This window comes from Engraulis encrasicolus, chromosome 17 (assembly GCF_034702125.1).
Source record: "Engraulis encrasicolus isolate BLACKSEA-1 chromosome 17, IST_EnEncr_1.0, whole genome shotgun sequence".
Lineage (NCBI taxonomy): Eukaryota > Metazoa > Chordata > Actinopteri > Clupeiformes > Engraulidae > Engraulis > Engraulis encrasicolus.
This window is the reverse complement of record NC_085873.1, coordinates 7884577-7897936: the sequence shown is the minus strand read 5'-3', so window position 1 is coordinate 7897936 and position 13360 is coordinate 7884577. Positions and strand designations below refer to the sequence as shown.

The window sequence follows — 13360 nt, the reverse complement described above, 5'->3', positions numbered from 1 at the left end:
AACACACATTAGACACACAAAAAGCGGTTCTCTTTCCCTTCATTCATCTTGGTTAGCATCAAGGCGAGGCTATGGTGATCTCTGCGAAGTTTCTCCAATTTGGTCTCCATATAAGACCTTTGTTTATTTTTTGTCGAACGGGATGATACAAGCCAGACGCAAAGCTACTTGGCACAAAGTAATGGAGGTATTCAAACTCCTACCGAAACTATTTTCATTCTTCATTCATTAATTTCTTTAATTCAATCCTGATCCAAATCCAACAGAAAGGAAACTGATTTAGCTTCCGTCAGTGTGGAGCTGTTGCAAACTGTGGTCTTAAATTTGATTTCAGAACAAAAATTGAGTTCTCTACAAGGGACATACGTAATAGAGTAATACAGTATTCCTTTCAAGAATTAGGTTCTGTACACAGGTGGTTCTAGGAACAAGGTACTGTAAACAAATGGTTCCTATATGCCTCAGGATCATAATGTCATAAGCCTTTGCAACCGGAGAGAATACAGAGAGAGAAAACAAAGAGAGAGAAGGAGAGAAGGGGAGCATAAGAAGAAAAGACGCTGTTGTTGTCTTTCAATCACAACAAATAAAGATGGGCTAACAATGGTGGTAGCTAAGGTATATCATAATTTATTTATTCATTTTCCTTTAAAAAAATCACCTTATTTTGTTACCTGAGAGAATCCTTCAATAGCTTTCTTACCCAGTCTCGACACAGAAAAAAAGCAGATGTGAGAGGATTTCTTGGTTTTACCCAAATCCCCACCCCCAAAAAGCAAGCTGATGGACTCATGTGGCTGGCCTGGGTGTCTCTACAGAATTAGGCGTGCAGGTTTTAGGCCACGATTACAACGAGCGCGGATTAACAGTACGAGGCAGATTTTTTTCTATGATTAGTGAATTAAAGTGAATAAATTCAGCGCTGATTATCAGCACAAGGTGGTCTGCGGATTTTCGGCATCTCCACCCTGTACTGGGCGAATTGAGTAGAAAAAAGGTCAACTCAAGCCTGGAAAGCTGCTTCACCTCACAGGCAGATTTGCAGATGTCCAGTAATCACTACTGACAACGCTTGAATTTTTGGCGGGATTTAAAAAAAAACCACATTTGGTCTGATCGCAACCAAAATATCAGTTATAAGACAAAGGCGGATTGTACTGTAAGCAGAAATCTGCATTCGGTGTGATCGCAGCCTTACAGGTTAACATTTTCAAAATAGCTATATCTATATCTATCTCATACAGGCATAAAGTTTGGGAAATACCTTGGGTACTACATTCCCACATACAAAGTATTTTGGTCAAGGGACCAAGGGTACTGAAACTTCTAGTGTGCTTTCACAGCTATGGCTGTTCAACCTACGCTTGACATATTGCACTTCTTAAAGATTACTCAAACGTGTGACACTCACTATCACTTTCTGTAACACTTACAAAATAGCCCCAAGGGGCCAGGAAAATATAAGTGCATTTTTTTTGGGGGGGGGGGGGGGGGGGGGGGGGGGGGGGGGGGGGGGGGGGGGGGGGGGGGGGGGGGGGGGGGGGGGGGGGGGGGGGGGGGGAGGGGGGGGGGGGGGGGGGGGGGGGGTAGCTTAATTTCCACATATTTATGTGTCGAAAATTGACATAAAAAGACCCTGGAGAGCTTTGATTGGGTATAAGTACCATAGTGGCGACCAATTTAGGAGGTTGCAAGTGCATAAAAGTCAGGGCATTTTTAATCTCAAGAGGTTTTTTTGGGGGGTGAGCTGAGGGTCAATGGCTCTCTGAACAGTGCATTCAGGTCTACTTAGGGTGCTTTCACACCAACAGCTGTTGCTGCCCACAAAACAGTCCTAAAGCTCATATTTAGGTCTGGTATTCATTGAACTTCGTTGAATTCATTTCGTTGAAAATATCAGTGGGTGTGCACGTCAAGCAGACAGACTCCACTCACCAAACAGGTGAAAGGCTTAATAAAATATTGATGACACACAACTGAACACATTTTGGGGCATTTTACTGATCTGAACCTGGATCACAGGCCAGTCAGTATGCTACACAGTAACAATTTCACTACCTTGGTGGTGTGGACCAAGAAAATCAATCCAGTGGAGCGAAAGCACCCTAAATACAAATTCTGCAGACATTACCTGCAGTCATTGCACATTTCTCCTGAAAAAAGTCACTCTCTTCGATCGATCACCGATAAGCATTACATTCACTTGTCCGCAGTTAGACATATTATTTACAAGCTCTAGGAGCCAAAAATGTTGTCTTTCAGAAAGACAGAATGGTTGTCAACTATAATTCTTCTCCTCCTAAAACAGAACTCTTGCATCGCTGTATTTTGTAAGACACCCGGAACCACTAGGGCAGGGACGATGTCTTTTTGCGTGTTTTGTTTCTGTTTCTGTCTGGTATGACACCGTGACCGAAACATCCATCTCACAAATGCTTTCCCCCCAGCGAGACGTCTTAACACAACAGATGACATCACTCAAAACACATACGGAGTGTACTACCACAGGAGCAGAGGTGCCCGACACCAGGGTATTTCTTTTTTTTTTCCTTTTTTGAGTGTGCATGTCACCACACACCTAACAAAACACCTGCGCCCTCTTTGCATGCATGAGTGCGTGCTCGCACACACACCCACACAAACATATACACACACAACACAAAGTCATATAACAGATAATCTGTTCTTGGAAAAAGAAACAGTGCCCTTCAACCTCTCTTCGACCATACTGGCTCTGGACCTCAGTCCAAGAGCTGGGGTCGGCATCGCAACTGAGTCCATCACTCCCAGGGACTTGGGGTGGGGTGGGGGGTGGCTGCGGTGTTGCTAGGTACTGGGGAGTTGTGGACTAATAGCTCCATAGATATAAACAATAGATGCCATGATGACCACTTCTTTGTATCGGAACAAATGGCTCGAATCAGATTGCGGCTATATTTATCCGGTATGACACTATCATCAATTGGTGACAAGGAGATACACACAGTATCCTGCTGGTGACGGTGACCAACACAATGGCTCCAAGGGGTTAGGCCATGTAAAAAAAAAGGCTGAACGCGACATCCAGTATTTACATCTAATAGCTTGACTGGAGCTGGCTAGGGTGGGGGATGCTTCTGGATTTGTATGCTATGACGTAGGAGGCCTCCTTCCTATCTCACGAGAATCAAAGCAACAGGGAAGAGGCGAAGAGGTGGAAGGGCATTGCATAGACAGCTTGCTACTGGCATTGAGCATGTTTTTGTTTGTTATGTTTCATTTTGTGAAAAAAAAAATCATGACAAGTATTCTTCTACGTACATTTGGCGTGAAAGGGAAGAAAAAGAAACACGAAATCCAAGTCAGGAACTGAAAAGTGAAAGAGAGAGAAAAACAGATATGTCCTCCCTGCTCCGAAAACTGAATAGATGTGTGTGTGTGTTACTGAGGGTAGACCTTAGCAGATGTTGAAAGATGCCTTTAGTGTGTGTGTGTATGTTTCTGCACACGTGTGAAGTAAGTGTCTCTGTGACTGTGTACATGTAAGTGTGTGTTATCCCAGATATAACATATTATTGGCAGTAGCCAGGCAGAGGGACAGGGCGCCTTTCTGTCTGTCATGTGGAGGAGGGTTATCCTGACTGCATGAGTTTATTTTTTTAGGCTCGGCACAATTCCTCCAGACCCACCCACACCCATAAAGCACCCTCCCCAAATCTAACAGCGACCTTCCGCTTAGGCCACAGATTCATCGACCAGACAGTCATACAGCCCCTTGTTATGGCAGTTCAGTTCATCTTCTAAGCATTCCTGTAAGGGGTCAGAAGGGAACTACTGTGTGTATGCATGTGTGTGTTTGTGACAGAGAAAGATCACCTGTGTGTATGTGTGTCTGTGTGTGACAAAGAGAGGCCAGGTGTGATTGTGTGTGAGTCTGTGTGCTGTATGTATGCATGTGTCAGTGTGTGTGTACGTGTGCATGCGTGTGTGTATGTGAATTATCTCTTGTTGAAGAATAGGAGGCACAGGGTTTGGACAGTTAACTTCATGGGGCACTTGTCCATAACATGGATCAACATGCGCAGTTTTGCGAGTGCACACAAGGACACATAAAGATGTATGAAGCATTAACATAGCTACATATGCAATTTCTCTTTTTTTCTTGAAAACTTTACAAGATGGTGGAAGTTCGCTGATACAGGGTCTTGTATCCTTGCCTCAAACATCCAGTATGCATGTGTGTGTTTGTGTGTGTTGCATATGATTTACATATACTGATTTAATCTTTTTTTTCTGTCTTATTTCGTATTTACATCCTTGGTTATGGGCAGAAAAAAAATCCAAAACAGAAAAAAAATAAAACAAACAAACAAAAAAACAACAAACCAAAAGGTACAAAAAAGAACAACATCAACAACAACATCAACAAGAAAAAAAAATAGAACAACGTATTGCACCTTGCAGGTGGGCAATATTCTCAGTTTGTTGTGTGTAACGTCATTGTTTTTTTTGTTGTTGTTGTTGACAGCACAGTCCACTCTGCTGGTGACCTGAAGTGAGGTTCGGGTTCTGTTTTTTGCCGGGCTCAGTTTTTGGGCCCAGTCCTGTCAGCTACATTCAATACCATGAGGCGCTCCAACTACTACAAAAACACTCCTCTCCTCTCCCCAGTCCAGCTTTTAACCCACACACACGCACACGCACACACACACTGGGTTCAATCGTAAGGTCTCAGACAAATACCATTGGACACTAAGGGCCAAACAAAGAGGTTGTGACCCCATGAATCCTGAAGTTGTTGCCAAAGTCCTTCAGTAAATCAAACGCCTTGTGTGCATCTAACCTCCATACACGTATGGCTAGTGCTGCCATCAAGGTGAAGAGGAGAGGGGGGTGGGAGAGGGCACAAACGTGGTGCAGGGGAAAAGGGGTACATTTTTGTGGGGAGAGGATTTTGGGGTGGGTGGGGGGTCTGGAGAGTGGAGTGAGGAGGTGAGTGCTTCTGTAATGTCTGCACATGCGTACACGCACCAAAGCACATATTTATCTCAATGTACATCTCTTATACATGCATGTATTTGACACACTTTTTAACAAGTGCCAGCAGTTCTGCACTCGCACCGAGATTCTTTAGAGTTTTGTGTTGTGTGAGGTATGATAAGTTTTTTTTTCAGTTCTTTTTTTGTTTGTTTAACATATTTCAGTTTTCTGTTGCATTACGTGTTTTCCTGTGTGTGTGTGTGTGTGTGTGTGTGTGTGTGTGTGTGTGTGTGTGTGTGTGTGTGTGTGTGTGTGTGTGTACACTATGTATGTTTATTCAAAGTCTTTGATTAAAAAAAGGAAAACAAAAAATGTTAAAAAAGGAAAATTCCTGTTATTTCTGTTTTGTTTTTGTAAATTCCTCTTGATAAAAGGACGGACAATATAACAGCTACACAGACAACAGAGCAGTTGGCTTTTTTCAATAGAAACTTAAGGTGAATGTGTGTGAGAGAGAGGTGAAGTAATTTTTTTTGTCATTTTCTCTTGGTTACACTGCACGCATGGTCAAAAAAAGGTGACTATCGCTGTTCTTTTGTCTCTTCTACACAGAGCAGTTAAGCATCAAAAAACAAACAAACAAAAACACTGAGTTTCTTTTTTTTTAAATGCTCTCAACAACTTTTTTTTGTTCTGGAGTCTTTTCAAATTTGTGTGTGGGAGTAGTTTTGTTTTCATTTCATTTTCAATTCACCGTTCATCTCTCTTTCTCTTTCGCATGAAGTTGAGACTCTTGAGGTCAGCATCATAACCCCTGCTGTTTCGCACAGAGGGAAAGAGGGAGGGAGAGAAACAGGGAAAGATAGAGGGTGGGGGACAGAAAGAGGGGGGGGGTTGTATATATATATATATAAATTCTCCTCCGGAACGTGAGATCTGACCAGCTGGCCAGACCTGTGTTCTCCTTCTTTGTGTCTCTTTGTCATTATTATTTCCAGGTGTGAGTATCACATACCCACACCTATCGAGTGCCACTCCTCTTTCAGAGGGGAAAAGAGATTGATTGCCATCTTTCAGGTGTGGAGAACCCGCAGATTAAAAGAGTGAGAGAGTGGGCGAGAGACATAGACAGACGGCGGCGCAAGGTGGTAGGGGTGGTTTTGAAAGTTTCCAGGTTTTGAAAGTGCCTTCGCTCACACACTCGTTTTCTTTTATTATCTGTATCTGTCTTTTCCTTGTCCTTGTCTCCCTCTTTTCTCCACTAACTTGATTGTTGTTGACAAAGTGGTGGCAGTGGCATCACAAGGCCTGTCTGTCCGTTCACTGCTCGCCATAGAGATGTGTGAAAACACACGCACGCGCGCACACACACACACACACACACACACACACACAAAACACACGTACACACACACACACAGGCGAGGGTGCAAGTGCTCCATGTTGCTTTTTGCTGCCCGACTGGCGTTCAGTGGCCATAGCTCCACAGTGGCCTCCTGTGCCTCTTGCCTGGGGTTCAGGTGTCTGATACACAGCACACACACCAGGAAGTCTCTTGTCTTGAGGGGAGACAGAATGGAGGCAGGTGAAACGGTTGTGTAGGAAGATGTGTCGTGCGATGTTGAGTCTGTGTGTGTGTGTGTGTGTGTGTGTGTGTGTGTGTGTGTGTGTGTGTGTGTGTGTGTGTGTGTGTGTGTGTGTGTGTGTGTGTGTGTGTTTGGGGTTAATACTGCAATTGGGTTGTCCACACACCATACATTAGTGTGAGCGTGTGTGAATAAGTAGGGGTGAACTTCTGTTTGACAGAAGATGTTACTACATTACGTTATATTAAGAGGTGAGGTGCGTGTGTGTGTGTATGCGTGTGTGTGTCTTCCCCTGCCATTCTCTCTCGTTGGTGTTCTTTTTTCTATCCTCTCCAGACATGTCCATGCTCCTAGGGGAGCGTGGGAGACGCGGAGGCCAGGATCTGCTGCGTTTGGTTGTCTAGAGTTGGGTAGTGCTGTGGGAACGTTCATTCAAAGTAAGGGAGACGACCACTGCATTAGTGCAAAAACTCCTGACAGGTGCACGGATGAGTAGTTGACGAACAGCTGGCAGAAAGGTCAGGCAAACTCGTTTCCTCTTCTCCTTCGTTCTTCTTCATTGCCTATTCTTCTTCCTCCTCGTCCACTGACACAGCCCTGCTGTTCATTGCACCTGTCGGCACTCCTCCTCCTCCTCCTCTCATCCTTACATCTGTCCATTCCTCCTTCTTCCTGTTCAACTCCGGTTTGCCAAAAATGCACAGGAAGTACAGTAAGTGCCATTCCTGACTCTCCCAAATATACCACAGACTTGGGTATCTTCTTCTTTCACAATCTGTCTCTCTCTCTCACTCTCTCTCTCTTTATTTCTCCATTCACAAATTTACTGATTGGTTTAAGGGATAAAGACTTCAAAGGGAAAAGAGATCAGAAAAAGGATGTTTTTTTAACGTTTTCTCCTCAGAAAACAGTGCGAAACCTGCCAGTTATAGGCCTGGTCACGGCAGGTTTTTTGAAAAGGGGGGGAGGGGGTTCTTTGATTATTATTATTATTTTAAAACTCACGTAACTTTTAAAAAGTTTTGTTTCTTTTTTTCTTTTCAAAGTTGTGTTTTTGTCTTTTTTTTCCTCCAAAAAGAGAAATAAAAGCAAAAGGTCAAAGGTTAAAAGTTCACCTTTTAGGTTTTTTTTTGCCCTCGTCCGTGGGTGGAGCACCTGTCACACAAGTTCATTCACAAAAGTTCAAAAGTTCAAAGTTCATCTCCTCTCCACCCACACTGTAGGGCTCCTTCAGCCCAAAGGGGACTCTCGGAAAAATAAAAGTATCTCTCAAAAAAAAATAAACAATCAAACAAACCAAATGAACGAACGGAAGAAAACAAAAGAAGAAAAAATAAACACTTGGTCCCACATAACAGACAGAAAGAAGTGAAGGAAAACAGAAACGACAGGGAGAGGGAAAGGAAAGAAAAGAAAGAAAGAGTGTGGGATACCTCCCACCAATCCCTGGCACCCCACCCCCCACCCCGGTTGAAACAGTCCTATCCTACCTCAGCCCCCGTAGACATGGGGACCAAAGTTATCAGGATAGGGGAACAGGTTGCTTGCTAGTGGGCGGGGAGGGGAGGAGGACGGGGGTCTTTGGGGATGGCAGGGGGTGTCAGGCTGGACGGGTAGGTATAGGGGTTTCGGCATGGGTGGGGTGTGTGTGTGTGTGTGTGTGTGGTGGTGCCGGCCCTCCTGTCTGCAGTGGCATATTACCAAATCTGTGTGAGGCAGGGCTGACGTGTGTGTGTGTGTGTGTGTGTGTGTGTGTGTGTGTGTGTGTGTGTGTGTGTGTGTGTGTGTGTGTGTGTGTGTGTGTGTGTGTGTGTGTGTGTGCACGTGCACAAGTGTGTGAACTGAACACTGAGCGTAACCGAATGTGTACTTGTATGTGTGCATGCTGCATGTGTCTCAATGTGTGTGTGTGTGTGTGTGTGTGTGTGTGTGTGTGTGTGTGTGTGTGTGTGTGTGTGTGTGTGTGTGTGTGTGTGTGTGTGTGTGTGTGTGGGAAGAGGCTGTGGTGGGCTGCCCTGTGTCCAGAGGTGAGGTAGAGCCTGTTAGCACAGAGGCAGTTTCGAAGCCACAGCTGGAGGTGTGCCCACGGTTGAGGTAAGTGTGATGGCCATTCCTGCAGCCCTGACTGCTCATTGGTGTGTGTGTGTGTGTGTGTGTGTGTGTGTGTGTGTGTGTGTGTGTGTGTGTGTGTGTGTGTGTGTGTGTGTGTGTGTGTGTGTGTGTGTGTGTGTGTGTCTGTCTGTGTGTAAGTGCATGTGTGAGTATGTGTGTGGGTGTCTGTCTGTATCTGTGTGTGTATTACCAAGGCAGCAGAGACTGCGGAGCGTAGAGGATTTTGACAAAGAAAATAAACAAAATAAAAAATAAAAAATAATTCAAAAAAAGTCACAGAACCCTGAATTGAAGGGCTGTACGTTATACAGTTCAATATGAGGCGTTTGAGTTATTCTGTTTTTTTTTCTCTTCGTCTATATTTCTTCTGAGGTGTGTTTGTTATTGTGTGTGTGTTTTCTTCTGAGGTGTGTGTGTGTGTGTTTTGAGGAGGGCGCTCTTGGCTAGCCTGTCCTTATGCTAATGTGCTAATGCTAATCAGTGCTGATCAGATAGTCTGCGCACTGAGGAGGTCTGTCTGTACTGTGTGTGTGTGTGTGTGTGTGTGTGTGTGTGTGTGTGTGTGTGTGTGTGTGTGTGTGTGTGTGTGTGTGTGTGTGTGTGTGTGTTTGAGAGTGCAGTGTGTGGTCAAAGGCTGGACCTGGATTCTTTTAGAAGTTGCCGGGTTACTGAAGAAGCCCATTATCCAGGTTTTTTTTTTTTAAGTTGGGTCTCGCTTTCACTCTCCCCCTTATTCACAGAGCTTCTCTTTTTTTGCTCTCCTTGTTATCCGACCACCACTCTCTCACACTCTTTTTTCCTTTCTTTCTCTTTCTCTCTCTTGCTCTCTTTCCACCTTTTCTATCCTCTGCAGTGACTTTTCTGAGAAAGGACTCAATTGTCATTCAAGGGAGAGAGAGAGAGAGCTCTAAGGGGTTGGCAGAGGAAGCAGAGGCAATGACAGGGCAGAACCACACACAAAAGGTATGAGGTTGCACTGCTTTTTCATCTATGCGTGTGTGTGTGCGTGCGTGCGTGTGTGTGTTCTCATATGTATATGTGTGCCTCAGGTAGTTTTTCTTTTTTTTTCCTGGAAACATAATAATAATAAAAAAGTTGAGACCCAGAGTTTTTGGAACGGTCTGGGATACTGAGAGGAAGTGGGTTTTGGATAGGGGGATCTTTGAGGTGGAGGTGAAATTTGGGGTGGGTGGGGTGCAGGGTTTAGACTGACCCCCTTCTGCTCCCCCAGGACAACCTCCTGAGAACCCCCCCTTTCCATGACTATGACACCTCGCTCTCCCGCTTCACTTCAAATACACAAAAAAAACAAACAAAAAAAACAAAATAAAAGTCCAACATAGCACCAGGGTTTGGTATTGTATTAAGAAAACGTCCTCCTCTCGCTCCAGTGTGTGTTTGTGTGTGTGTGTGTGTGTGTTTGTGTCTGTATGAGAGGCTCAGGTTCTCAATAGCACAGAGAGAATAGGCGTAATGAGGTCTGTCCGTCGTTTTTAACTTGAGTTTTTTTTTTTTTTTTTAAAGAAAACAAAAACTATAAAATTTTAAAATAATCAAAACAAAAACAAAAAATGCTTCCAGAGAGAGAAGATGACGAGATAAAAACAAAACTAAAACCGAAATATCAAACGGAAGGGGGGAACAAATAATTCCCACTTGAGTGTATTGGTGGTTTCTGCCTTTCGTCGACAACCATCGTCGCCGGCAGATTTGCTTTAAAAATATTCTGGATATTATTAAAAAAAACAAAAAAACAAAGCGACCCAGCCTGACAACTGTAATGCTGAAGAAGATACATATACAAAGAAATACAACTACACCAGTTTCTTTTAGATCTTACAGGTTTGTCTTGTGACGGGCAGGTAAGGTAGCAAATCACCTCGCAGCTTCTACAGCTGAGAGCCAATACAACGACCAGGACATAAAACAACAACAAAATAACCAAAAAAAGAAACGTTTCATAATAAAAGCTGGCGCTGAAATAATTTCCTGTCATTCAGAAAGGAAGGCCAGCCTCCATCAACGGTCCGAGACGTTTTTATACAGAAATATAAGAGGTCATGTGTTTACCTGTAAGTGTGTTTGTGTGTGACTGTGTGTTTAGTGAGTGCAGGAACCACACATGTTGTTTTGCCGTCGTTGTTGAGTGTGTGTATTGAGTGTATGTGTGTGCCCATACGTCGAGGTGTACGGAGGCAGGAAAGGTAGACTGTCTTGTCAGAATAAGACGAGGCAGAAACAGAAGGGCCAGCATACTATTACTGTATCTGTGTCTAAGCATTTGAGGTGATGAAGCAGTGCGGTGCTGAAGAGGGTGAAGGTGAGGAGGATGGGGGGCTTGGTTGGGTTCGGGTTGGGGGTTTGGGCTGGAGGGTAGTTGCATTTGAGGGGGGGAGGTTTGGGAAGCTTTGAGGTGCGGTTGTTGTGGGGGCTTGGGGTCAGGTGATGGAGAAGTTGAGGACTTAACATCTGAACCAAACCACCCCCCCACCCCATCCCCCAAAAAACAGAACAAAACAAACAAAAAATGAAATCAACAAAAAAATAACAAAGCCATTTTTGTTTGCAAAATAAAACAAAACAAATACATGACACAGGCGCACAAGCTGGCGATGACCCTCGATCCTTGATCAACCCCAACCACTCCTCCATCTCTTTGATCACAATCTCCTCCTCCAGTCGTGGTGCTGCTGCTGGTGGTGTTGTCTGCTTGAAAGAAACGAGCAGTGGAGGAGGACCAGCTCAGATGGTGCTATATTCACTCTTCTTCCAAAAACAACATGGAAAAAACAAAAACAAAACAAGGCAATAAAAAAGCGATGGTGGGCGGTGGGTGGTGGCGTCGGCGGCGGTGATAGCCAGTGGCGGTAGGGACGAGGGCGAGGGCAAAGGAGGGCCAAAGGAGGGGAGGAACGATGGAGGGGGTTTGGGAGATCAGTCGGCCAACGGTTCTTGAAGAGCCAAGTCTCATCTCATCGTGCACCTGATGTTTGGGGGCATTTGAGGCTCCATCCATCCATCCATGCGTCTGTGTCTCAAAGACAATTGACAGGACTTCTCCCTCCACTCGCCAATCCTTGCTCCCTCCCGTCCAACCGCCAGCCTGCCGTCTCTGTTGCTCCATCTACTTTCTTCCATCCCTCCATCCAGCCATCCATCCTTCTCGTTAAAGCACAAACTCAACTGCATCATCCCCACATCTTCCGTATTCTCCCATCCCTTCTGCCCCCCATAGTGCTCCTCCAACTCTGTCCCCTACTCCTCCTCCTCCTTGTCCTCACACCTCCTGGTCCTCGAAGACCTCCAGGAAGAGTGGTGGGAAGAGCTCGTTGGGGCACTCCACCTTCATGTGCAGGAAGCGGCTGGCGTGGCAGGCCCCGATCATGCGCAGGTCCGTCACCTTCATCAGCAGCTTGGGCCAGAAGTGGGGAATGTTGTGCTTGCGGTAGTTGATGTAGTGCTCGAACGCCAGCAGGTACATCTCCTGGCACTTCTCGATCTTGTCCACACACGTCAGACCCGAGCGGTCTAGTCGGAGAGAGAGAGAGAGAGAGAGAGAGAGAGAGAGAGAGAGAGAGAGAGAGAGAGAGAGAGATGAGAAAAGAGAGAGGGAGAAAGACATAGAGAAAAGGTGGGAAAAAAGATGGAGGGAGGGCGAGAATGACTAGATTAGATTTAGCTTCATGGTCATTGCACATGTAAGAATAGCGGAATGTAGTTTAGCATGTTATTAGAAGTACAAATAGCAGAAGCAGCCTTTACGAAAATAAACCATGGTAATTCATGTTTTTTTTTAGAATGGTTCACTATCACTATGGTGACTATGGTTCAATCATGGTTACTGACTATGGTTAAACTATACACCCTGATGTTTCCGGAGATCAGACACGATATTTACATTGATCTTGGCCTGTCTACTGTAGAAGCAACGCCAAAGGAGGGTGTGGCCTGGGTACTTCACAATACACCTCTAGCCAGGGCCGTGGGAGCAGCTCAAAGTAGATTGGTTCCTGACAAAGTGGGTAGAGTTCCCCATTTTTCCAGAGATCAGAAACAATATTTACATTGCTCTTGGCCTGACTGGTCACTAGGCGGGCGTGGCCTGGCTACTTGTTGCACCCTGCCTGTCATCTCACCTGAGCTCATGAGCAGCACGGCCTGAAGCAGGGCCACCTCCGTGTCGTCCAGGTTGAACTGCGCCAGGCTCTTGCCCAGGTCAAAGATGGCGTCCGACACCACGCCCAGGCCTCCGTTCTTCAGCTGCTCCCGCTTGACGGCCATCTCGCCGCTCAGCGTCAGCGTCTCGCTCTCGGGGTCGTAGCGCACCGCCGCCCGCAGCGACATGATCTCCATGCAGCAGCCCTTCAGCAGGATGATCTGGTCTTCACAAGGCAGCTGGAAAACAACACACACATACGTTAAGAGATAGACACACACACACACATGCACGCAGGCACGCACACATACAGACACACACACACAATACATATACTATTAAATCCATGCAGGCACATGGTCCACCCATGAGCTATACAGTCCATTAGGAGGATAATGGTCCATGATGGCCCATGATCTGGTTTGATCCATGATCAGATGTCATCAGATGATTCAAGAACTAATGTGTGTATAACGTGAGAGAGAGAGGAAGAAAGAGTGAGAGAGAGAGAGAGAGAGAGAGAGAGAGAGAGAGAGAGAGAGAGAGA

The 13360-nt window shown here is 45.4% G+C and overlaps 1 protein-coding gene across 7 annotated transcripts in view; it reads right to left on the bottom strand.

The window, feature by feature from the left end:
- Window positions 1-1570: 1570 nt before the first annotated feature.
- thrab (thyroid hormone receptor alpha b) overlaps window positions 1571-13360 on the bottom strand; it is a 335687-nt gene continuing 323897 nt past the window's right edge. For all 7 annotated transcript variants that reach the window (XM_063221659.1, XM_063221660.1, XM_063221661.1 and 4 more), the window contains 2 exons: window positions 12794-13052; window positions 1571-12185 (listed from right to left, as the gene is read on the bottom strand). In XM_063221659.1, coding sequence (XP_063077729.1) covers window positions 11935-12185; window positions 12794-13052 — 510 coding nt within the window. In that variant the 3' untranslated portion in view covers window positions 1571-11934. The remainder of the gene's footprint in view (window positions 12186-12793; window positions 13053-13360) is intronic.